A 26,596-nucleotide genomic window follows, 5' to 3' on the forward strand; every position below is an offset into this window, starting at 1 on the left:
TGTCCATCCCAAGGCGATACTAAATCGATATATCCATTCCTAGGAAAATATGTTAATGAATATATAGAACTGCTATGGATGGCCAGTGGCCACGATCTTAAAATAAGCGATTAAAATAATGTTAATTATTATTAAGTCTGACTATGGTCCCATCCCCATTCTTATGTTTAATTTAGACAACAGTAATAATAATCATGAAACAATTTTTAAAAGCACAACGTTCAGACATGCGTGCTTTCAATACATTAGCTCTGAACTTGAATTTCACGTAGCCCCGTGCATTTCACGCCGCCACTGATGAAATGTCTACGCATAAGGAAGTATATCTTAAAACATAACTTTTGCAGGCCTCCTTCCTGTTTGTTACAACGTTAGGATCTACATATATACAGTCTGCGTAAATAAACCACTTTAGTTCAGAAACTTGCAAATATGACTTTCAGCGCGCCTCTCCAGGATTTCAAGAACATGTATAGGTGTTGCTGCTGTCACGTTAGGACAGCCACTATCGTTCTGGCTATTTACTGGATGGTAAGTCAAGAGTATGCAAACAAGAAAATAAAGTGAACTTCCCCAAGTCTGTTGTGCTATATCGGGACCTCATATTTGTTAAAATGTAGAATTAAGTACTTTTAAGAGTATTTGTATTTTTAATCCCCACTCACTGCTGTGTACGGTGGAACTGTTTTCTGTCCTTTGCTTCTACAGTTCCGTTCTCAAAAGGGGTGCTTTCTCTTCTGAGTCTGTGTCATCTTAGGTTTTCACCGTGTTTACGGCTGTTTCTTGTCAGTTCCCCAAAATGTATCTTTAAAGTAATTGATGCATTAAGCATTCTGTACTCCTTTTTTTTTTACTTCCTGTTAGGTCTTCAGCTATGTAACGTTGGCAGTTCATGTTTTGCAACAACAGAGGCAGGAGTATAAGGCAGTTCATGTTTTGTAACAACACAGAGTGGAATATAAGGCAGTAACGAAAAAGGTTAGCCATTAAGGTGCAGGCTGTGCTTCACCACTTACCATTATAAATATGGCAGCTATACTGCATTTATAGCGTGTTCATTACTGTGCTGTTAGAAGCAGTATTAGTATTTCAAAATTACGGAATCTCCCTAGTGATGATGCGTGGTCTGTTCACGTCACTGTTACTACGACTAGCAGCGGTGAATAGGACGTGCTTACACTCTGTTAGTGCTATTAACAATGAAACTGACAAAGTAAGAAAATGTGAATAAATATACTTTTTCTGATATAAAAAAGTTTATAACTCTCAACTGTTGCCATTGTGTGTAATTCACCAAATTTTCTCCAAAATTGAGGGATTAAGCGGGACAGAGCTAAGCGTACCCCGCAACTTCTTTACTTTAAGACATGTGGACAAAGACCCAAAAATAGCGACAAATTTATAGCCGTAACCACAGCTGGTATATGCGTAATGGTGGATTTACCCACGGTTGTCTGCAAAGCTAATGCCGTTGTATAATAGCAATAATGTTAGTAATAGGGTTGCCACCTTTTCAAATGCCCAAAGTGGAACATTTTTGGTACAAACGTCAGATTTTGCAGGCAAGATCATACCCACGGCCAGTATGAAGGACAGAACTTCACTTGTTTGCCTAATTAAAAGCTTATTCTTGTAGCATTTTAGTTGCTTATTGTGTTTCTTATAACATTTAGGTGTTTCAGATATAGAATAACTGTTTTATGCAACTATTACATAAAATATAGGAAATAATCTTGTCCTAAAATCTCAGGACATTTGCCATTTTTACATTTTTTTTTGCAGGACACAACTGCCCAAAAAGGGACTGTCCCTCGCAAAGTGGGACAGGTGGTAACCCTGGTTAGTAATGCTGGGTTTACCCTTGGTTAGCTTTGTACGCCAACTGTGGGTAAATCCAGCATTGTGCATATACCAGCTGTGGTTACTGCTATAAATCTGTTGCTGTTTTTGGGGTCTTTGTCCACATGTCTTATGTAAAGAAGTTGCGGGGTACACTTGGCCCCGGGATACGGGGAAACCGTGGAACAGAAGCACTGCGCCCTTACACAAGAGCATTATTTAAGAAAAGACCACAAAACAACAAAAGAAACAGTGGGGTTGCTATAATGGTTAAGCTGTGTTTACTTCGCAGTCACAAAATACAGGGTGTGATTTTTACCTTTGAAAGGAAAACTGGCTATGCTGGGGGCAGGCAACCTGGTACTTGCCTCAGAACAATTAGTTCTTGTATGTGGATTTTTGCTTTGTGAACCTTTCATATAGATGCCGTTCATTTTTTTTTTCGATTTATAGGGATTCTGTGTTCTTCATCTTTAGTAGTTCTAGCCATTCTGGTGTTACTGACACTCTTCAATGTTTTTTCTTTATAGAAACCTGTATGTCAGTATTTAATTTCCCTCTCCTCTTTAATATTTGGTTATGTCCTTTTTCTCTTGCTGTATATTCCCGGTCGTTTTTTGCTGTCTCTTTAATTTTGTTTGTGTACATTACATCTCTACTCAGAATAATTCTTGGCTTCCTGACCATTTTCATCTTCTCTCATGGCTACTTTTTTCACCGATATGTATATTTTTTCTAATTCTGAATCTCTTACACTTCTGCTCACATTGTGCTGTTGGCATGTTTAACTTTTAGTGACTCCCTCCCCTGTCACCAGAGTTTCTAATTTTTAGTGATTAGAGTAAGTCGCATTTTCCTTTTTGCTTCCTTTATTTTCAGCATTACTTCATCAGGGAGGGGATAGCATCTCTCTTGCTCAGGGCCGGTCCTAGGCCATTTGGATCTGTTTGCCCCAGTAGTACCCTACACCATGCCATTATGTGTCCTTGAGAGACACTCCAGCAAAGTACAAGGCATTTCTTTCTAGCAGCCTTGCTCCCATAGTAGCTAGACGTCTAGTTATTGGAGTGGACAGCACTTTCCAATATGTTTGCACTAGTGGCTATTCCAGTATTGGTAACTGCAGCTTCATGCCTATTCTGTTGCTAGCTTCTCATACTGTCATAGTGGTACTCAGCAGGGTTTTTAACCTAAACTAGTCAGATTATCCATCTGGTTTTGTCTATATCACTTCATTTACTGAAGCAAAGATACTAAGACCAGGCTTAATATGAAGATTGGTAGAAAAGATACTGCATTTTCTTTTGCTTCTCTTCCCAACTTTTTTTGCTTGTTAATGAAAACACTTACAGGAAATAGCTGTGTGATAATCTCAGACAGTTAGTCTTTTCGGTTTTTGCCGGTTAGGGGTCACCACAGCGGAACTCCGGTCTGCTAATGATTGGCAGTCGATTTTTATGGTGCCGAGTTGCCAGCCCGACGGCCAGACTTCAGCGAAGACACGCCCATTCACACATGTCTTTTGGAGGCCACTCGACCACTGGGAGGACATGCAGATTCCACACAGAAGGCACTCCAGCCAAGGATCGAACAGGAGAACCTCTTGCGGTGAGGCAACAACGCTACTGCTGTACCACAGCGGCTGCGTGATGGTCTCAGACAGTATGAAAATAAATACTCAGTATAAAAAATAAATAGATAATTGTGATGTGAGTTAACATATGATGACTTACACTTATGACAGAGTTAGCTCTTTAACATTATGGCAGGAAAAATGCTTGTTGCTGTCAGACTGGCAAAATAGTCCCATTCAAGTCACATGTAAGGTTTGTGTGCTGCATAGTAGGAGCCAGATGTGGATAGAAAAAGATTAGTCACTTGGCTGAAAGAGGAAACGATAGTAACAAACAGTTTGACTTAAATGTACTGTAGGGGATATCCGTTTCAGAGTCGCATACAAAATAGAAACTTAACCCTAGAAAAAGTTTGGACTGGATTGGGGAAGTGTATTATATAGACCTGAACAAACTCTGTGGGTTTTGAATGTTATCCTTACATTCATGTGCGTCCCTCCAGGCATTCTGCTATACTCCCATCTACCAAAAATGATGCTTAGTGAATGCTCTAAATTATCATTGAGTGTAATCCTTACTGTTGTGCATGTGACCTGTGATATGACTAGAAAATATCTGCAAGCATTAGTCCACTTACCCAGTTTACTTCTGAAAGTTAATTTTTATTTATTTGTTAGTTATAAGTGGGGTGGCATGTGAGCAATGCCATTTAAGACTAGGGCAGAGATTATTATTATTATTCTTGCATATTCAGGCACATTATGGTGGATATGCAGCCATAGAAAGAAATTTCAAGCAAGCAATAATGGCCAGTAGGGCATGTGTTATTGGTGAAGTAACACCTCTTTGTGAGTGCTGAGGCCCGATGCCACAGGCCAGTATTTAGGGAGGACTGGGATGGCTAACTGAGGGGCCCCACCAACATGACCCAAATTGGGCCCTGCAGTTGTCAAGGTCAGCCCTGCTCCTGCTTTATAACATTACTGTGTAAAAGTGTAGTTGGGTTTACAAGCAGTAGTAGTGAAACTACATAGTTTAGGAAATATTCTGTGGTATTTTTGATAGAAAATCAGTACATCTGTACTTGTGAAAAATACACATTTATTAAGTGATACGTGATTAGAATTTTATATAAAAAAAATGGCATGTGCATGTTGTAAGAGAGAAGGGCATATAGTTGAGAGCTATGGGTATGATTGGGAACTGTTTGTTTTGCAGACTGTAGACACGTAGGAGAAGTCCTCGTAGTATAGTTGTTAAATATATATGTACCTTGCCATACATCTGGCTTCCTTTTCTTCTGTGTACTGGTTGTATTTTAATCAGTATTTTCCATAATGGTACGAGTTTATGTTCTGCAACTTACACGCCTTACATATACAACAACCAGTGCATCTGCCACCTTTCCTGAGCCATGGTGCAGACCCTCAGCCTACATCTAGTCTCTTGTGTTGTGCACATCTTTTCTGTTCCCATAGACTGTGATGCTGTCTAGTCATAGCATGTCTAATTACCATTAAATGAGTATGTCTTTTCTTTTGTGCTTTTCTTCTCAGTTTTGCCTAGTTCAGTTTTTATCTATATTTCCTCTTCCCCAATAAAAGCAGTGATGGTGTGGGATGGTACCCATTTTTATTCAAATGGGAAGAGAGTTCAGAATATGTAGTAGAAAGGAAGTGATGCACTCAGATTTGGTGGGATTTGGCATACTGTAAGATTGCTGAGTTACTTCATGTAGGTTATAAAAATCCATGTGGAAAGAAAAAAGGCACTGTTTTGCTGAATATGATGTGCCTGTACTTTATCCATAACAGTTTGCAGCTGAAGAATTTAAGGTACAGTTTATGGCCCCTTACAGCATTTATATAATTTCTGAAGCTTTTTATTTGCTGCTAATGCTCTTAGCTGGGATTAGCAGGAGGAGGGTTTTTCCTGTAGTAACAATGCACAAATGAGGCAGATACTCACAGTAAGACAAGACAGAACTTGCCTAACCAGTTCATTCAGGTTACAGGAATAGGTTTAAAGAAAAATATTACTTGTAACAGTTCAATGATTTCTTATTGCTTTCTCTTTGGCAACTTTAAGCCAGCGGTAGCCCTGATTAAACAGTTCTGTGATGTCCAGAGAGACCATGGCTGTTTGGTCCTGTATCCCAAATAGAATTAGTGCAGTCATGGGTTATATGATCAATTACATGTGCAGTAGCTGCTTTTTTCCTCCTATTTTTGAGAGAAATGGAAGAGGATTTGGGCAAATGATTGTTAAACTCTTGGATTAACTGTCTGGTTTATGGGATGCTTGCACCTTTTTAGGAAGGTTTATGGGCTGACACTAAGCCTTTTGAAACCAAGTGATAGCATGTTGCAGTGGTACACCCAGCTAGAACTTTACAGTGAGATTATTTCACCACGTATGCCTGCAAGGTTTGAGAGGATATCACCAATTTAAGAAACCTAGTCCTAAATCATGGGTATTTCCTTTAGACACACAAAGGGTTTCCTGGTTTTACCTACTGATTCTTCTCTGAAGGAGGAAGAACTAGGAGTGTAAAATTTACTAGCTTAGAGTCCCTATTAACTGAAATTGCCTCCAAGCCACAAATTCTCAACTAGTGGTGGAGTTTGGATAGTCTGTGAACAGCTAAGTATTGCTTACATTGTGGCTTGCAACATTAATTTGACATGGTCAGAACTATCTTAGATTGTAAAGGGCTTTCTTTTGATAAAATCAGATATGGTTCATTACAACCCTTGTATTTATTTATATTTTTTAATGCAGTTGTTTGATAGTGTGAGTACTGGTTTCTAGTAAAAGACAGTATGGTAAGAGTGCCTTTTTCCCTACTGTTAGCTTTCTACTAGAAAAAAAATAATTTGCTTTAAATGAATTAGAAATGCTTTTGAGGGTATTTCTAGTCATACACAACAACTAGATGGTGTTCTCATCGACTTGAAAATAGTGTCTAAAGTAATAACGTGAGGCAAGAATTTATTTTGCCATGCTAAGTTAACAGTTTGGATACAAGGATGCTTCCAGACTTGTTGGGAACCTCCTTCACAGCTTTGTTCAGCAGTGCGTGTTCACTTCAGTTGATCAGGATTTGTTCAGTAGCATTGAAGCCAGGATTTCCACCTTCCACTTCAGTGGACTGTTCTGGCCCCTGAAATACTACATCTGTTCGTTTATGTAATCTCATATAGGGTCACTTTAGCTGGTGTTAGGTTGATAGATGTAAGAAGTCAGACCAAACAACCATTACTATAGCAACTAAAATCTAATAAAAGTAATCGGACGCAAAAATGAAGCAGGTAAATCCCTATTTGCCTGTACAATAGCCCAGGCCTGGAATACACTTCCAAACCACATAACTGCCACAACCTCTCCAAAACAATTTAAGCACCTTCTAAAAAAAACACTACTCTAGTAATTGGCTATGCTCATGCTACTCCCCAGAATAATCCAGACCATGGCAAATCATTAAGATCTCCAATATATATTTAATCCTACAAAGCACTGTAAAGTTCCTTGTAGAATTAACCTCTACTGGCCATATGAATGAAGAATTCTTCCCTACAAAACTGAATCCTAATAAACGGTAACCTCCTAATCTAAGACTATCTATCTCTCAAATTGTATCCTAACAATTAAACAACCAACTCTAGAACTTTTTCCTAGCAAACACCTGCTCTTTTGATGCACTCCCTACTAGGGAACACTTTTTGTATGACTGCCTACTTATGACCTATAGTGTAGACTAAGAATCTAGCAATCATTTTTATGTAACCTATGTATTATGTGATATTTAACTATTTAACTGTGTATGACTATTTGCTGCATAGAATCACACTGACAGCTTGTAACTTTGACATTAACCTCTATTGATGCTTATTACATCTGTACCAAATGGTTTAACCAACTTGTAAATTAATTAACTTGGAGCTTTTCTCCCTGGGCCTCCGCTGAAAATGGACCTGCGTCCAGTCGGACTCTCCTGGTTAACAAATGTAAAATAAAAAATTAAAAAAAAAAACTAAAAATTACGTACTACTTCATAGGCAAAGCGAGTGCTGTTGCTTGTCTTGTGTATTCTGATAAAATAATGAGGCTTGGGTGTTCATTTAAGATGTTTATTACACAAAACACATGGAACATAAAACTTAAACAAACTAGCCAACTGACTGACTGCTACACATATGCATGCTTTCACTCCAGGCTCTTTTACACAGAGTGGCACTCTGCTTGCACATGCTCACTAGTTGTGCGCACGTGCCCATGAGCTACAGTGGCTTTAAAGGTACAACGCACACACACTATCATCTTCATCCTCCATCTATTATAATTTTATCATGCACATTCAAAATGACAATAGGATAGGCATGCAAATTTTATAAACGCAAACAATAACAATCATGTCAAGGTTGCCATATATCTTGGATTAGGCTTTGAGATCCGACCTGACCTCATAATATAATAATCAGTACTATGTTTAACAACAGGGACAGTCACTGGGAACTGCTCTTCATCAGGAACTTCAGGGATACTTTCAGGAGTGGGAACAGAAGATGAATTGTTGTCTGGAACAGAAACATTCGATATCATGCTCTGTGAATTAGTCTCCATTATAGACAAGAAGCTGTAACACTGGCTTGGACACCTGCAATAAATGTTTCCAATACCACCTAAATTCCATTCATTGTGACTCAACAATGTACGATCCTGACTATTCACATAGATGTTTCACAAGTCCTACTCAGTCAAAACCTTTTGCCGTCTGCATCATCACCATCTCTCCTCTGAATGGTTTGAGAGGTTTGCTGGTTTTGTCATAATGAAGTTTCTGTGAAAAATGCTTTTTTCATGAGTTGGGCTTTTACTGCTTTCTTGTTTTTTAGCACTTGGGATCAACAAGTTCTTACTGATTGGTTATGTAGTTCTGGTTTGTCTCTGAGCTGGTGAACCAAGGAAATTATCACGAGGAATATTTCTGAAATTGACAAATTGAGAAAAATATCAGTTTTGTCTCATTTGGATTTCTCCAACAACTATTTTGCACTTTGAACTGTATGTTCAGCCAAGCCATTAGGTTATAGATACTCATGACTACTAGTAACATGACCAAAGTCCCATGTTTCAGCAAATCTCTTGAACTGCAGACTTGTAAATTGCGCACAACATAGCGGTCTTCCCCCTCCCCTGCAGATACAGCAGGTGCATCACTCAATGGCTTCTGAACTAGCTAAATCAAGCAGAATAAATGTTTTGGTACATGCGTCTTTATCAGAATAAAGCAGCATGTTTGAAAATATCATATTCTTATTCAAACATACTCCAGTTTTCAGCAATATTATCAAACACAAGCAGACCAGGTTTGCAAAATCCCTCTGCTATGCCATATATGTTTCAAACACACACCAGGTACTTGTAATAATAATCAACTATACAACAGACTCTGAAATAACTGTACTCTTTTTGAAAAGACAGTGCTCGTAATACTACACACACATTGCCAACACTTCACATACTTTGGACACTTTGAATAGTTTTACTTAATGCAAAAAAAGTACTCCATTGTGAAAATAAAGGTTTTCTCTTTTTTTTCAAAATTTTATGCGATTCAGATACTATTTCAAATGTTTTCATAATTATTTTGAGTACTTTTATCAGTATGTCACAGTTTCGAACATTTCGTTTATTCAGTAATTCATTTTGAGTGCTTCATTTTAAATTCATCAAGTAAAAAAAATTATTTGTGAGTTTAAGTATCTGGAAATGATTTCTGACCTGTTTGCAAGTCGTTTGAGCCACTCATGTATATTCTGCCATTATTGACCTTGCGCCTCATGGTTTTGACTTGACACCATGTCACTCATCTTGTGTATTCAGATAAGACAATGAGGCTTGTGTGTTTTTTAAAGATGTTTATTGCACACCAACACATCAGGATGGATGAGTGGAACATGAAACTTAAACGAACTAGCTAACTGACTGTTCCACACATGCTTTCACACTGGCTTCTTGCACAAAATGGCACTCTGCTTGTACATGCTCAGTACTTTTGTGCACATGCCTATGAACTACAGTGGCTTTAAAGGTACAACAGATGCAGAATGATCGACAAGTGCTATTGGCTGTAATGTTGTCCTTGCTTTCTGTTACAGTTTGTTCCTTGTATTGAATTTTTTTTGCATATTATTGTTATGCATTTTTTTGCATATTATTGTTATGCATGTTGGTCATGTTGAATATTTCGGTCAGAAATATTGAAAGTTAACAGAGTTGTAAGCCTCTGAATATGTACTATAACTGTGGTAGTGTTCAGTGTGTTTTCTTTAGAGTTACATCACCAGTTCTTTAAAGCATTTCATGAATGCAATACCTGTCTGTTTTCAGACTTGGAACAAAATACAAGCCTTGCAGTCTGGAAGGGGATTCAATGTGTGAAAGCATCTGCCAAAAACAAAGTGTAACATTTCAGCAGAAGGTCATAAAAACAGCATAGTGAAAATATGGAGCACAAACAATATTTAAATTTACATTAAGTACAGATTTTAACTTTTTGTATTCTGTGCTTATTGTATACACATTGTTGTTGTCTTTCAGCTTTTCCCGGTTAGGGGTTGTCACAGCAGAACTCCGGTCTGCTAATGATTGGCAGTTGATTTTTACATGCTGAGTTGCCGGCCCTAACGCACAACCTTCAACGAAGGTACGCCCATTCACGCACGTCTCCACAAAAGATGCTCCTAGCTGAGAATCGAACAGGACAACGTCTTGCTGTGAGGCGACAACGCTACCGCAGCACCACCATTGCGGATTTTGTATACACATTATTGAAATGTTTAATTTTCTTTTTTTTTTTTTTTTTTTTTTTTGTTGACAAGGTCACTCCTACTTGGCCAAATGCCTCTTTTCAGGGGAGACTGACAGTGATATTCATATTGGTTAGAGGAAATTTGGCCAGGGTATTGGGGAGCTTCCCTAACTATTTTTGATATGTGCTGTGGTCCTTGTGAATAAAATAGCTTTTTTTCTCAGAAACAAGCTTGATTTTTTTTTTGTTTGCAATAGTGTTTAGAATCAGTTGCTGTAGTGAAATATTTTGCATTAGCATATGATTGCATTGTGACATATTTTTAAACGCTGTGTTGCATTTCACATATAGTTAACAGTTTTAGGATACATTGACTCCTGTGTTGGATGTAGAAATGATTTGTGCAAAGCATAGTGTTCTAAATCATATTTTTGAACACAAAACATTGAAGGCACACATTCAGCATAACTTTGTGGTCAGGACAAAGCATTGCCCCAAGCTTACAATTGCATGTAAGATGGCTGCAATTTTCAAATCTGTTTGCTTCTGTATTTTGTATGCTAATGAAAAAGATTGCTGGCTTTTGCGAATAATCTCATTCCCTATTCCTGATTCCAAAAATAATTTCTGTACTAGTAATCCACGGAGTGAAAACAAATACGTGTAGCTTGCTAATATGTGTAACATGCTTTTGAACAGGTGTGCCCTCTTGTTTGCCCTATTTTTGGGGATGTAGGTGGTGGCTCTTCCTCTCACTACTGCACTAAAATGACTCCCAAAAATGAGAGGCCAAGGCACTGAAAATCATCCTGTCAACCTTACAAATCTATATTAGTTTGGGTAAATGTTTGCATTAGTATGCAAACTAGGCACAATCTCTTGTGAGTGGCAGAAGAGACAGTTAAAAGAACTGATAAATGTGTCCATGACTAGACGTGTCATGGAGGTAATAACCATTTTTGTGCACATATTAATAAATATGCACAGTGTGTGTGTGTGTGTGTGTGTGTGTGTGTGTGTGTGTGTGTGTGCCGTAGTCCATACATACTCAATAAAATACTTTATTTAAAATGTTTATATTTGTTCTGTGATGTAGATGGCCAGAGCTCTGACTGACTGGGGTTTGATCAAAGACCTTTGCAGTGGAAGAGCCAGACAGAAAGAGAGATGCGTGAAGTGGCAGAGTCCACTCACCTCTTTCAGGATAGAGGGATATACAGCATGTAATTGTGCACACTTTTTTCAGTGGTTGAAGCATGGGGGGAGGGGTTAGGACTTGCACTGAATTGCAGCTTCTGAACAGGGCTGTACTTAGTCGCAGTCTGAGGTGTGGATGGCACTCGCAAAGCCTACTGCATGCCAGCCTCTTGAGCATATACTCTGCATGTACAGTGGGAGGTTATAGCCTGAAATTCTAAAACACCATTCTTCTGTGCAAATGTCTGCTCTATTCTACTTTGTTCTGGTCCTTATCCAAAGAATGAATGAGCTGTAAGGCTTTCATTTTGGGGGGAGTGAATGGACTGATGGGGTGGCAATGGTCTTTGGCTTGCACGGTTTAATAAAACACAAAGTACTGTAAAAGAATTAAAACCACATTAAGTATTTTCTTGTATATAATTGCTTTTATTCCCTGTTTTTCTTATGTTATAGTATTTCATGTATCTACCTTTTTTACTTGTACAGCTGGAGCTTTTTTCATCGGGCCTCCACTGAATGTTGCCCAGTCAGACTAACCCAGTCAACAAATGTCAGAATAAAATAATAATTAAATAAAACATTATAGCTGCTGAAAAGTAACCACTATTCTGGCGGAATTAAAATTCCAGTTTCAGACAGGTCAGCAGTAAAGATCAGACAGGACAGGAGTAAAGATCAAAACAAACTTTACTTTGGGGGGGGCACTGCCATGGTCACATAACACTGACTGTAGCAGAAATTGATAAAAATGCATCTGAAGAAAACTGGCGCACAGAGCACACCTTCAATAAAATGCATCTTTGACTAATGCTTTCATAAGACCTCCTCTTTACCATTCTCGTCAACCCACTCCACACGTCCATACAGTAAGCCTTCCAGTATGCAGATGACTCCACACTGATGTGCACATTAGACAACCTGGCACATCTCCAAATAATTACTCAGGAAGCTTTAACCTGAAACATGGCTTTGTAACGTGAAACTCATGCTCAAACCCCACCCCCACCCCCCCACATAATTCTGTTTTTTTCAGCAAATCCCTCTCTTATGGAAAAAAAAAATCCACTCTCTTAATAATACAACCATTGAAGTCGCTTGTCACAGCAAATTATTAGGAATGATATCTGATAATTATCTTAAATTTGACCTGCATATACAAAATTGCATAAAAAAACTCACCAAACTACACTATGAAATATCATACACACAACATTTGCCACCTATAAAATTATCCAGCATCGGTCTGCTAATTCAGCACTAAATGCCATTCTACATAACTATATGATACAGTGATTGGCTAGTCTGTTTAATGTCTCAAAGTCTTTTGGTATCTAATACCATGACAGAAATGGACCCCATTCCTAAGACAAAGTAAGATTAAAGTTCGTGAAACAATATTTCAATCGCCAGTGTTAGCCACAAGTGCTCTTCTCAGGAACTGCAACATGCCCAGAATTGACTCCTGCAGTTCATATAGAGTTACATGTGTCCGTACCATATCTAAATAAGACTATAAATTATTTTTTTATGAGACCCATTGCTCCTACTACTGTAGGAATTGCCTGTGTAATCTCCTTCCATATTGTCCTTGTTTCTGCCTGTAAATCCTGGTATTTTATGACTGTATTTCTCTCTACATAAGACACTAATCACTGGATGTAACCATTTCAGTGATCAATGCTATGTCTTCTTTTTATGGGCTGTTATCTAATTTTCTTGCATCTGTTGTTTGAACTGTTGGTAAAGGGTGATCCTGTGTGATATAAAATTCATCATTGTCTATACAGTTTTGGGGCTCATGTTTCCAATGGTTCTCAGCTATTTGAATATTATGTTTGTACAATCCCCAGTGCAACAGTCTTGCCACATTATTATGCCTTTCAGTGTACAGGCCCTCTGCCTTTAGTGTGTCGCACTCAGCAACAAGATGTACAACTGTTTCCAGTTCTGTTTTACAGAACCTGCATTTATATGTTTCTCCCACATGCTCAACGGGCTTTGTCAACCAACATGTACGTAGTCCGCTATCCTGGGCTGCCAATATTAACCTTTTATGTATTGCCTTAAACTCACCATTCCTGCATCAGACCCTGATCAACACGAGATTGTTCCAGGAGTATTTTGTACTTGCAACTATATTTTTGCCTTTTCCACATTTCTGCCTTCTCATCTGATCTGGGGACTCTATGCTCCAGACCAGAAGTGTATTCCTCACTGGTAAGATCAGACCATAAACTAATCTCACTGGATATTCACATCCCGACCCCACCCCTTGCCCAGAAAACCACAGTGAAAAACTTCTCTAAATCAAATGTCACAGTCCTCAAAACCGAGGTGGAATCCTTCAAAGCCCCCGGGCCTGTGGAAAATATGGCCCAGACCGCAGAATCCTTTGTAAATGCATGCTATGAACACCTTCAGGAATGCAAGGATCATGCACTCCCAAATAAAACCAAGACCCAATCCTCCAAAGGTAGACGTCCTGTCTGGTGGACCCCAGCCATAAACAAACTATACAATAGAAGGAGGAAGCTACTACATGATGGAGCAAAATCCCAAAAAGGGAAGCCATCTCTGATCAGTATTAGCAAAAAACTACGGGCACTCATAAAATCATCTAAGGCCAGCCTCGAGAGAAAAATTGCACAGGACACTAAGGATAATCACAAGGCTTTCTTTAGTTATGTTAGGAACCTGGGAGGGAATTCCCAGATATGCTCAGAATTTGTCTAAAATGACAAAAAATACACCAACCCACAGACATTGCCAACATCCTAGCTGACGGGTTCAATGCAAACTTCTCCCCCCCCTCCCCACCAAAAGGGCAAATATCTATCCCAGCAGAGTGCTGCCCCCCTGACATCTCAGATGCTCAGGTAAGAGCTGCCCTCTCCAAAGCAAAAAACACAGCATCAGTGTGACCAGACGGGGTCCCGGGCTGTGTCCTACATGAACTCCAAGAAGAGCTAAACCCAAACAAAAAACTACTGTTCAATCTCAGCCTTCCTACAGGATATGTACCCAAAGAGTGGCGTACAGCAACAGTGGTCCGTCTCCACAAAGGTGGTGCCTCAACGGATTCTGGAAACTATTGCCCCATAAGCCTGACTAGCTTGGTCTGCAAAGCTATGGAAAGGATCATCATTGACCTCCTAAATAAAGATATTGGGGACCTGCAGACACTGGATCCTACCCAGTTCGGCTTTGTTAAGGGCAGATCCTGCCTCTTAAACCTGGTCGATTTCTTTGAAACAGTCACCAAGTCCATTGACGAGGGGAAGGTGGTCCACACAGCCTACCTGGACCTCACAAAAGCCTTTGATACAATACCCCACTCGGGCATTATAGATAAGCTCACCAGCTTAAATATAAACCCCTATGTCACTAGATGGGTTGCAAACTGGCTCAAGGACAGAACCCATATTGTTAGAATTGCTGGAGCCATGTCAGACTCCAAACCAGTTACAAGTGGCGTCCCACAAGGCTCAGTCCTGGGACCTCTCTTGTTCGGTATATATTTCTTGGAGGTACAGGCCAACAGGGAAGGACTGTGGCTGACCAAGTTCGCAGATGACTGCAAACTGGGCGCCATAATCGACTCTCCAGCCGACACAAGCATCCTCCAAAAGGGCCTCATAGAAACAGACCACTGGTGCCAGAGCCATGGCCTCAAGCTAAACGCCAAATAGTGTATAATCATCCCCTTTGTTTTTGCCAAAGTGCCCACAAATTACCACATAGATGGTAATCCATTAAGTACAGAAGAAGTAATTAGGGACATGGTGACCCAAGTTGATAGCATTCTCTCATTTGACAACCACGTGGCCAAAGTGGTTAGAAAAACATTTTATATAGCCAACCTAATCATGAAGGGATTAACATCTAGATCAGGGGAGGTCATCATGCCTCTTTACTCATCCCTCATCAGGCCCAAAATTGACTACAATGCCCCTTTTGGTATGTACCTTACCAGACACCTGCAGCAACTGGAAAGACCCCAAAAGTACCTCCCCAAGAGGATCAAAGGGCTCAAACAGATGCCATATGCTGCCCAGTTAAAGAAACTCAAGCTCTACTCAGTGGCATACCGCCTGCTCAGAGGCGATCTGTGCCTGACGTATAAAGTCATGTCCAACCCGGAATTAATGGACATGCTGCACCTCAGAAAATCCCAATCTCATCGAGCTACGCATTCGAGAGACTTGAACCTCAGCACTGAAATAAATAGGACATGCTGGAGGGACAGATTCATAACCCAGAGGCTTCCTTCACTCTGGAATAAAATCCCAGTCCAGGTTAGCAGAGTCGCTCATTGACTCTCTTCAAGAGGAACCTTGATGAGTGGATGGGAGATCGTAGGTTTACCCCGGGTATCACTTCTGTGTCACTGTTAGACAGAGGCACAGTATACTAACCTCGAAAAAGGGCATAGCAAAATTAATTTAAAATGGGTGGCGAAAGCCAAACACACTCTGGCTAGGCTTATAAATGCCCTAGGGCAGATAGCCTAGTATGAACCTATGATCTTTCACCTTATATTCTTTCATTTGGTTTTTGGCACATTCAGTTGCTGCCTGATTTTTATACAGTTCTGGTTGAAACCAATATGCTTCTCAGTTAGAACAGGGAGAGGAAACTGGTTTATAGCTTGGACTTTGTTCCTTGATGTCAGGGCTGTTTTCAGTATTAATTTTAGTCTAATAAAATATTCCTTACTGAGTTTTGTTTGTATTCGTTAATGTTTTATTGCCGATCCTGCATTAATTCCTGAATATTTATGCACTCCCTCCTGCTCAAGTTCCTTTATATCACATTACTGTCCTAGACTGATGTTTTCTTTGTGCTATAGCTTTCCTGCTTTAAATGTTAATGTTTGCACATTTATCAGGAACAAATGACATTCTTATATCATGTGTAAGAGTTTTCTTCCAGTTGTGCTTTCAACTGCTCATCTGATGAACCATACAGTTTTAAATCATCCACAAAAAGAAAATTCATTATAGTTTTTCTGGGAGCCAAACTGTAACCATGACTTAATCTTTTAAGCAGACAGTTTAATGGGTTAAGGGCAAGACAAAAGAGCAACTGTGACAGAATCACCCAGGAATATTCCCCTTTGAATTTTTATCCCTGTGATTAGTAATTTGTCGTTTATCATGGTTTAGCTGTAGTCGTTTGCCACTGTTCTATGGTCACTGTAACATAGTAGATCGATGTAGGGCATCTGTAAGCATTCTTTTATTCACTGATGTGGGTTGCTGTCAAATGCTTTTTTTGTAATGTATACATGCTATACTTCCCCTTTTCACAATTCTCTATTATTAGTTTATATAATAACAAATGATTGTTCCGTATCTTTTATTCTGTTGCCATGATTGAGTTTTCTTCTAAATGACTATAAACGGTGTTAACATCAGGTCCAGTTTATAGTTAATACATCGTTGGAACGCAAGTTATTGGCCTATAGTTTTTCGGATAGCTTGCAGGTTCACTCGTATGGAGGAGTATTGTTTTTCCGGTTGTTAACTAGGTTGGTGCCTGTTTGGGGGGCATGTAGAAGTAGTTCTCATTCTGAATTAAATTTTCATGTAAAGATAATACTTTTAGCCCAAAGTTAAGTGCTGCATCTGGGCCTGGGGGTTTCCATTTACAAACTTTGCTTTCATTTTGTATCAGTTTCTCTGGCTGTTACTTCATCGCATTTCATATCCTGTACATTTGAACTTCTTACTGTTTCTTTTACTTCTCTCCATTCAGCATCTTTATTATGTTCTACAGGATCTTCATAGATATTTCTCTAAAATATGTTGATTTCTTCTTTTTTGGTGGTGTTTCTATTCATTTCGCTTTATTTCCTAATTCTCTATAAAACTTTTTTTGGTCAGTGAATTGCTTATTTTGTACTTTTCCTTTGTATTTTTCTGTATAAGTTTTTCTGTCTGTGCCAGTAACTTTAGTTTAGTTTCTTTGCATAGGATCATAGGAAGTTACTAGGCTAGCTAATGGCCTAGGGCCCTTACAAGCCTAGGCAGGTTCTACCTTTCTTTCCATGATCAGCACCCATTGCCCCTGTCAAAGAAAGACACAGCTGGAACCCCTGGGGTGAATTTACAGTTACCCATCCAATCATCTGGATTGGGCTTGAAGAGGGACAAAGAGGTGCTCTGCTTGACATGAATTAGGAGTCTGTTCCACAGTTGCAGTAACATCTAGGAGACAAATCTATCCCTCCAGCAGGTTCTATTAATGTTGCATACCAGGTTAAGGTCTTTTGGATTTAAGGATGTGCAGCATTTCCAATAAAGCAGAGTCCGAGATTGCCTTGTATGTAAGGCAGATGCCTTATACGCAAGGCAGAGATCACCTGTGAGTAGTCTGTATGAAACTGAGTAAAATGACAGTGATTTCAAATGATCCACATAGGACAGGTGCTGAAGAGCTTGAATTCTCCTTGTGAGGAACTTTTGTGGTCTCTCCAATTGCTGCAGATGCCTGGAAAGGTGCATACCAAAAGGGGTGTTCTACTCCATTATTGACCTGATGAAGGAAGAGTACAGGGAGGTTATAACTTATTTTGGAGGCAATGCCCTTACTTATGAGTTGTGCAATATAGAATGCCCTTCTTACCACTGTGGAGGCATGGTGATCAAAGGTAATGTTGCTGTTAACCTGTGTGCCCAGGTCTGTCATCACTAAGTGTGTGCTTCTAGTGTTTCTGTTAATGTGGTAGTTAGTCAAAGCATTACTACTACTGAAAGGGATAATGCATTTTCTTGCATTGCGTTTAAGACCTTGACTTTGGCACCAATAATTTGTTTGCGTGAGACTGTCTTGTAGAATGTTGATATTGTTTGATGATTCTATGACCGCTACCAGTTTTCAGTCCTCAGCAAACCTGGTCAGCCACAGACATTTTAGTTTTTGCTTGTACTTCGGAGAAATAGATTCCGAACAGTAGAGGTCCCAGGACTGATCCCTTTGGAACACCACTGGTTACAGGTCTACTTTTGGAGGTGGAGTCCCCTATTTTGCTTCTATGGATTCTGTCGGTGAGCCAGTTAGTGACCTACCTAATGATATAAGGGTTTGATACCTAGCTGGGTGAGTGTCAATAATGCCTGAGTGGGGAATAGTGTGAAAAGGCCTTGCCCAATTCCAGGTAAGCTGTATGCACAGTTTTCCCTTCGTCCAGGGCTCTGGTGACTGTCTTGAAGTCCACTAGGTTTGAGGTGTAATCTCCCTTTGACAAATCCAAACTGATTAGGGTCAAGTGTTTGGAAATTACATGCATCTTTGTTGATCAGGTCCATGATGATTCGCACCATGGCCTTGCAGATGAGGCTAGTCAGGCTAATAGGTCTGTAGTTCCAGGGGTCAGTGGAAGCACCACCTTTGTGCAAGAGGATAATGGTGGCTGTTTTATATTCAGCTGGGACAAAGCCGGTGCATAGACTATGATTGTTGCTAATTCTTGTTGAAGTCCATGTAGGGCGCAGCCTGGGATGTTATCAGGTCCTATAGGTGCTGTATATTTGGCCTTAGAGAGGGCATTTACAACCTGCTGTCTAGAGATACAAGGTGGGGTGACAGGTGAAAGGAATCTCATGGGGTATGTGCAGTGGGGATAGGGGAGTGAAGTTTTCACAGAAGTTATCTGCCAACAGGTTTCCTATGTCCACAGGCTCACTGTATGTGGTATCATTAACTACCAGTATGACACAAATCTGGGCAAACCTTTTAGGGTATAGATGTAACTAAAGAATGCCTTATGGTTGTCCTTGGTTGAGTATGCTAATTTGGATTCATAGTTTGCTTTGGAGGACTTCACAAGAAGTCTTATTTGCTTGTTTAAACTGAAGAGGGAGTGTTTCCAGTTTAGGGCACACTCCCTCTTCCTTTTGGACAACAATTTCTTCATCTTTTGTAAAGCCTGTTGATGGCAGTTGCCCACTAGGCAGGTTTGCTCTTCCTTGAAGAGCTTGTTTTGATCCTATTAGGCATGGCCATATCAGTGCAGTTATACAGAGTTTGTAAAAAGCATTGGTGTAGGATTCTGTATAGTTGCCAGTTCCATCTGAGGGGGGAGGTGCAGTGAAGCTATTTATACCATCCCTTAGAAGGATATAATCTGCTTTGGAGAAGTTTTTTAGTTTAGTTTAGTTGCTGGTGGGGAAGGGGGTCCGTGGTCAGATAGTTACCTCGAATGAGACTCATGTGTTGAGGTCTGATAAGGGAAGACCTTACAGTGGGGGTGCTACAGCGGTCACCCATACTGGTAAGCACCAGATCCATGATGTTGGCATTAATGAACTGGAGGAACCTTTTGGGCAAGTGAGTTTGAGCATGATTAATTCACCCACACAATGGATGGGTAATTAAAATCCCCCAGAACCATACTGTTTGGCTGTATCTTGATGGATTCCATTAAATCCAAGTAGGCAGAGTGGGTGTCTTTATTCATGGAGTGGGTCCTGTAGCTGGCAGTGACTTCCATTTGTGGCCTGAACGTGTAGTATGAGGTGCAACCTGGTGTGACACTGACTGTCCAGCCATCTTGAATTTTGTAAATAATTCTATGTCATTTGTGAATATTGATATGATTTATACAGAACTGTATGTTACATACTGAGCTAAGTTGTATCCACAGTGTACCCTGCTGGAACATGGACGATTAACTTGCAAAACTTAAGAATAGTTGAGGTTAAGTTGCTGTATAGCAGGGCCATAAACAAAAGATGTTCTCTCTGTTTCAGTTATGTAGCAGACACTATGCCTAGAGTGAGGAGTTTTTGTATTGTCTTAAAAGACAGTTAATTACTAGGTCTGAAATGTAAAAAAAAACGTTTTATTGTGTTATGATTTCAAGACCTGCAAACATCTCTGAGAGATGTGTATTTTTAACAGAGATGTTAACTTTTAAGTTTCTGTTTGTTTAGCCTGGGAACTGAAGTCTGGTGATAGTGATGTCATCCAAGCTAACCCACAGTAATGTTTGATATTAATTTAAGAACTCTCTGACAGAGACTGTGTATTTTGTCTTGGACCTAGCAAGAACATCTACTCATCATCATCATCTGCAGTTGCCTGTAAGTCAGATTCAGGGTATAGTATCTCTTTTAGATATAGATAGGAATATAGTAAAGAGTAATTTAGATGTTTCTGTATTTATTTGAGACTTTCCTGCTATGTTGTTTTAAAATATTTCCTGTGATTCTAAACTATGAAGTCACTGTGTTGGATTTACTGAGTATTGTCTTGTTCTTTTATTATTTATTATTAAATGGGTTTCTCTGTGGCTGATATTTGTGAGACAATTTAATCTCTTAAAGTACTTGCAGATGTATTTGGTGACACTGTACAGGCTACCACTAAATAGCCTTGCAAGTCTTGGTCACAACTACCATTTGGATTAATAGCAAGTAGGATTAGACACCTTTTGGTAAGGGCCTTAAAGCAGCTGATAGAGTTGGCTGGTGGCAGTCGAAACTACCTTATAGTCTGGCACGAAGGGGGGCATAGCTAGTAAACCTGTGCCAGCCTTTCACAGGTGTGTGTGTGTGCGCGCGCGCGCTATGTGGTCAGGGACATGAAGCACTGGTTGGACAGAGAGGGTGTGGGAGGTCTTAGCTTCACCACTCAGCTGAGATCTCAACCCTATAGCTGTGCCAGTGGATAGTCTTATTGGGGATCTGGAGAAAGAGGGAGAAACCAGCCCCTGACTGACCGTGATCTCTGTGTGCACTTTACTGTGTGTGTACTTGTCATCTTCCCACTATGTACATCCTTCACTTTTCCCAGTGGTGAGGATTGAGGCTCCTTGACTGCTGGGCAAGTGCAGGGGCATCACACCTGGTATGGCTGGGGGTGCTCTCCACAGCCTTGAACCAGGTCTTTTTGATTGCACAGATGTCAACTTCTTCCAAGGTGAGGACTGCTTCCAGTGAGTGCAGTGTCATGCTAAGACTCCTAGGGTTTAGCAGCAAAATTTTGAGGTTGTTTTCTGATGAAATTTTTACGTTGGGGAATTTTGTTCTTGTGGCATTGCCAAAAAAAGCACTGTGGGGCTGGCAAGAGCCTTTGCCAGTAGCCAAAATCCCAGAGTTGACAGATAAAGCGCATCTCTGGTAAAGCACTGAGGTCTTATCGGTCATGTCATCCCAGGCTGACAGAAACTGTATCCCCTTAGAATGACACCAGAAACTAAGCCAATTATGTTTTGTTTATATTGTTGTATTGTCCTAGGCAAGGGTAATATGCTACTCAAGGCTAGGGACATACCTGCCTGTGACGCATAATCAGAGAGCTCACGTTTTAATTCATTTACACCAACATATGTACTATGACCGAATCATAACAGTGCTTGCACCAAACCACCTATGAGCCAGAAAACCACAAATGGAAGAAAACCAGGCCAGAAGGAAGGAAATGTGAACACTCCAGTGAGGTACAAAAAATGTAAAATTCAATGTTCTAAGTCCATTTATCAATGCTAGAAGTCTAAATCTCAAAATGCACTCACTCGAGGCACTCCTTAACATGGAGAACATTTGATATCTGTGCAGTGACTGAGACCTGGTTCAAGGATCCAGAGAGCACCCCTGCACTACCAGGCTATAACTCGTATCACACTTTTCGGCCATGTAACCTGGATCAGAACACCAAAGGCGGAGGTGTGTCCATATTCATTAAGGATATCCACATCTCCAGGCTAGTTGCTCAGCATAATGCATCCGAGATTATCCAAGTGCAACTAACTCTGGGAAAAACTGCAATCCAAATTGTAGCTTGCTACAGATTCCCCCCACCATGCCCCAGGATTCCCACTCCTCTTTTCTTGATGTGCTGGAAAATATTAGGGTTCAACCAAACACCCTAATAATGGGCGATTTCAACTACACCACCATTAACTGGGAAAACTACTCGTGTACCAACTCCTTCGCTCAACGCTTTCTGGAATTCATAAACTCCAGTGCCCTGGATCATCTTATCCACACCCCCACCAGGGGCAACAATATCCTAGATCTAGTCATTACCAACATGAGTGACCGGTGTTCCACACCTAAAGTCAACGCCTCATTGGTCCGATCTGACCATAAACTAATCACCCTAGATATCCACATCCTGCCTCCACCCCCCCCCCCCCCATTAAGGAAACCACGGTAAAAAATTTCTCCAAAGCCAACTTCATGCTTCTTAAGACAGAAGTGGTGAACTTCATGACACCCATGCAGATGGACAATACAGTTACGACTACTGAATCCTACACAACTGCACTTTATAAGCACTTACACGAGTGTATGGATTGTGCTGTCCCAAACAGAACCAAGACGCTATCTCCCCAAAAAAGGAAGTCAATCTGGTGGTCCCCTGCCATAAACAAACTGTACAACAGAAGGAAGAAACTTGTTGCAAAAGAGAGTAAAATCCCATGAGTGGAGGAGCTCCCTGGTCAGCCTCAGTAAGTAGCTGTGACCACTGATAAAATCCTCAAAAGCTAGTTATGAAAACAAAATCGCCACTGATTCTAAAGACAGCCGCAAAGCATTCTATAGCTATGTCAAGAATCTCAATGGCAACACTCGGGTCTGCTCTGAGTTACAGCACAACGGCACTAAATATACAGACCCAACTGATATTGCCAACATCCTGGCAGATAGGTTCAGTGCTAACTTTACCCCCCCACCCCATAAAGGGCTCATCTCTATACTGGAAGAATGCAAAGTTCCTGTAATCATGGCTGCACAGGTAAAAACCACACTCTCCATAGCCAAGAACACAGCATCCATGGGACCAGACAACATCCCAGGCTGCGTACTACATGAACTATAGAACAAACTGGCACCCCACCTAAGTACCATGTTCAATCATAGCTTCACCTCAGACTTTGTGCCCATTCCACTCCACAAGGGGGGAGCCACCACGGACCCCGGGAACTACTGCCCCATTAGCCTGACGAGCCTGGTCTGCAAGGCCGTGGATCTTCTCATCATGGAACTTATAAACAAAGACATTGGTAATCTCCAAACTCTGGACCACACCCAGTTCGGGTTTGTAAAAGGCAGATTATGTCTCCTAAACCTGATAGACTTCCTTGAAGCAGTCACCAAAGCCGTAGCCGAGGGTAAGATGGCTCACACAGCCACCTATCTAGATCTTGCCAAGGCTTTCAACACCATCCCCCACTCTGGAATTATAGATAAACTCACTAAACTAGGTATAAATCCGTATGCCACAAGATGGGTTGCCAACTTGGCTCACTGACAGAACCCACACTGTGAAAGTAGCAGACTCCAAATTCGACTTCAGACCAGTGACAAGTGGAGTACCACAGGTTTCAGTCCTGGGTCCTCTCCTGTTTAGTATCTACTTCTCTGAAGTACAGGCTAACAAAGTTCGCAGGTGACTGCAAACTAGGAGCCATAATCGAAACTCCTAACGATGTGGACATCCTACAAAAGGGCCTCACTGAGACAGATGCCTGGTGTCAAAAGCCATGGCCTCAAGCTCAATGCCAAAAAGTGCACTGTCATCCTCTTTGGTAAAAACTCTGTACTCATGAACTACAACATAGGCGGTAGTATACTTAACACCGAAAGTGTAAGAGACCTTGGGGCACAGGTGGACAGTAGTCTCTCCTTTGATAATCACATCGCCACAGTAGTCAGGAAATCCTTCTACTTGGCACACCTCATCACAAAAGGTTTCTCATCCAGAAAAAAAGAGGTCCATTCCCCTCTACTCATCACTCATTAGACCCATGATAGAGTACAACGCCCCTTTTGGTATGTACCTCACAAGACATACAACAACTGGAAAGGCCACAGAAATACCCCCCAAAGAGGATTACCGGCTCAAAACAGATGCCCTACGCAGACCATCTCAAACTCCAGCTTTACTCCGTTGCATATCGCCTACTCAGAGGTAATCTCTGCCTAACATACAAAGCTATGTCAAACCCAGAGCTGTTGGACAAGCTCCACTTAAAGAAATCCCAATCCCTCCGAGCTACACGCTCTAGGGACCTAAACCTTGTCACCACAATAAACAGAACATGCCGGAGCGATAGATTCCTGGCCCAGAGACTTCCCATACTCGAATAAACATTTTTCTGTCTATATCAAACAAAGCTCCTCATTAGCACTCTTCAAGAAAAATCTTGATGATTGGATGGGAAATAGGAAATTCACCCCAGGGATCACTTTTGTGGCTCTGCTCGACAGTGGCATAGGAAAATAATTTTCTTGGGTGGCAAAAGCCAGGGTACCTTTTTAGCTGGGCTTATATAGGCCCTAGGGCCGATAGCCTACTACCTACCTATGAAGACCAGACTTTTATTCAAAACACAAATAAAATTAGTGCTTTCGTTTCTACAGTAAGAAACTTCTTCAGACAGTAAGAAAGCAGTTCATCTTTAAATACCTTTAGTTAGTGATGACTTCATACAAATAGCTCCCCACCCATGATTGCAGCCAGTGAGAACAAATCTCTACATGCACATTTATGGATATTTTTAAATATCAGTAAATATCCATGAATATTTATAAAACCTTTTAAAAAACATAAAATTCATTCCAACACATCTCAAAAATAAACGGGTAGCGTTTAGTGTGAAATATAAATACAAAAACAGGTGTTTACTTTAAATCTTATTCAAAACAACTTAATTTGGTTTCATTTTACATGTTTCCATGCATTTTAAAATCAAAATCAAGTCATCTTTCCAGTGCCTTCAACCTAAGAATACTGTTGATAGAAATACATTCATTGAGACCTGGCCAAATATTGGCTCTTAAACTTAGTTGCCAGGTCAGTTCTTTCCTCTCTAGATGTAATGACCATGCGCCACCTCTTCCACCAACCTTCACTGAGTACAGCACAAAAAATTAAAAGAATGCCCATGAAAATCTATGCAGTGCTTAGCAATGGCATTGGTACCATCATTTTTTCTGATTGCTCTAAAGATGTTCGTAAATACAATCTTTTAATTTCTTCTCTGTTTTACCAATATAAAAACCTGCACATAAAACAAATTGGGTGCAATATACCACCCTGTCTGAGTAACAGTAAAACTTTTCCAGTGGTTTAAATTTAAAACCATTAATCACAGTCTCAGCAATCTGTGCAACATAGGGGCAATATGGGCAGCACCCACATTTCTTCATAAACCCTTCCCCTTTATACTTAACCACTCTTTCAAATAAGTCCTTCAAATTTCTACCCCACGATGCACAATTACAGGTCCAGCACCTATTAGGTCTCTCATTTCACTTTCATAAAATTTGCCAATTTTTCTGTATAATATGCCTGATATGTTTGCTGTTAGTCCCAAATGTGGTAACAAATGAGCATGCATAGTTGTTCTGATTTACAGATTTAACACTTAGAAGTTCAGTGCCAGCTTCACTATTTGCATCACTTGTTTCATTGCCATCAACTTCCACTGCTAACCTAAAACCCTTCTATCCTTTAAAGATGGGTTCAAAATTACCACTTTATTTTCTATTAGTAACTTCTAACATGATTTCCTACACAAATGTGTATGGGTAACCTCGCTTTAAAAACATATTTTTCAATATCTCACATTTTTCTAAAAATAACTCTGACACCATTCTTGTTGCCCTCACGAACTGCCCTTTAACGACTGCTCGCTTCTGCTTGAATGGGTGGGTGCTATTTGAGTACATCTTTTTGAAAAATTCTAGTATTTGTCATATCTTTACTCAAATGTATGCCTAAAAAGGAGATTTCTCTCTCATCCACACAGTGAGAAAATTTCAATAATTGTGTGGTACTGTTCAAGTAAAGCGCAAAAACTCCTCAATCTAGAATTTGGGACCATTCCATAGAATAAAAAAGTCATCCACAAACCATGTATATGGTTGGCAGTATTGATAAAAGGCAGAATTAAACAAAAACATGCTCCCATTACAGCATAACAATGTTAGCATAAACTCCACCACATGCTGCACCCATAGCAACTCCTACACCCATAGCAACTCCTATCTGCAAAAAGTATTCCTTCTCAAAAAACAAATTATTTTTTAAGACCATTTCCAACAGATGTTCCAACAAATTAATTTCTATTTGCAGCAGCAACCTCTTTTGGAATAAATACTCACTTAAAACCATGCCAAACCATTATTATGTGGAATGACTGGGCATAGGTCCC

General features: G+C 40.2%; 1 protein-coding gene across 2 annotated transcripts in view; it reads left to right on the plus strand.

Annotated features, from left to right (window-relative positions):
• The first annotated feature begins 270 nt into the window (after positions 1-270).
• Positions 271-26,596, plus strand: part of LAPTM5 (lysosomal protein transmembrane 5) — a 487,606-nt gene continuing 461,280 nt past the window's right edge. Inside the window, exon 1 of one of the 2 annotated variants that reach the window (XM_044084718.1) lies at positions 271-531. In XM_044084718.1, coding sequence (XP_043940653.1) covers positions 433-531 — 99 coding nt within the window. In that variant the 5' untranslated portion in view covers positions 271-432. The remainder of the gene's footprint in view (positions 532-26,596) is intronic. The other variant, XM_044084726.1, reaches the window with a different exon arrangement.

This window comes from Protopterus annectens, chromosome 1.part1 (assembly GCF_019279795.1).
Source record: "Protopterus annectens isolate FY-2018-M chromosome 1.part1, PAN1.0, whole genome shotgun sequence".
NCBI classification, from domain to species: Eukaryota; Metazoa; Chordata; order Ceratodontiformes; family Protopteridae; genus Protopterus; species Protopterus annectens.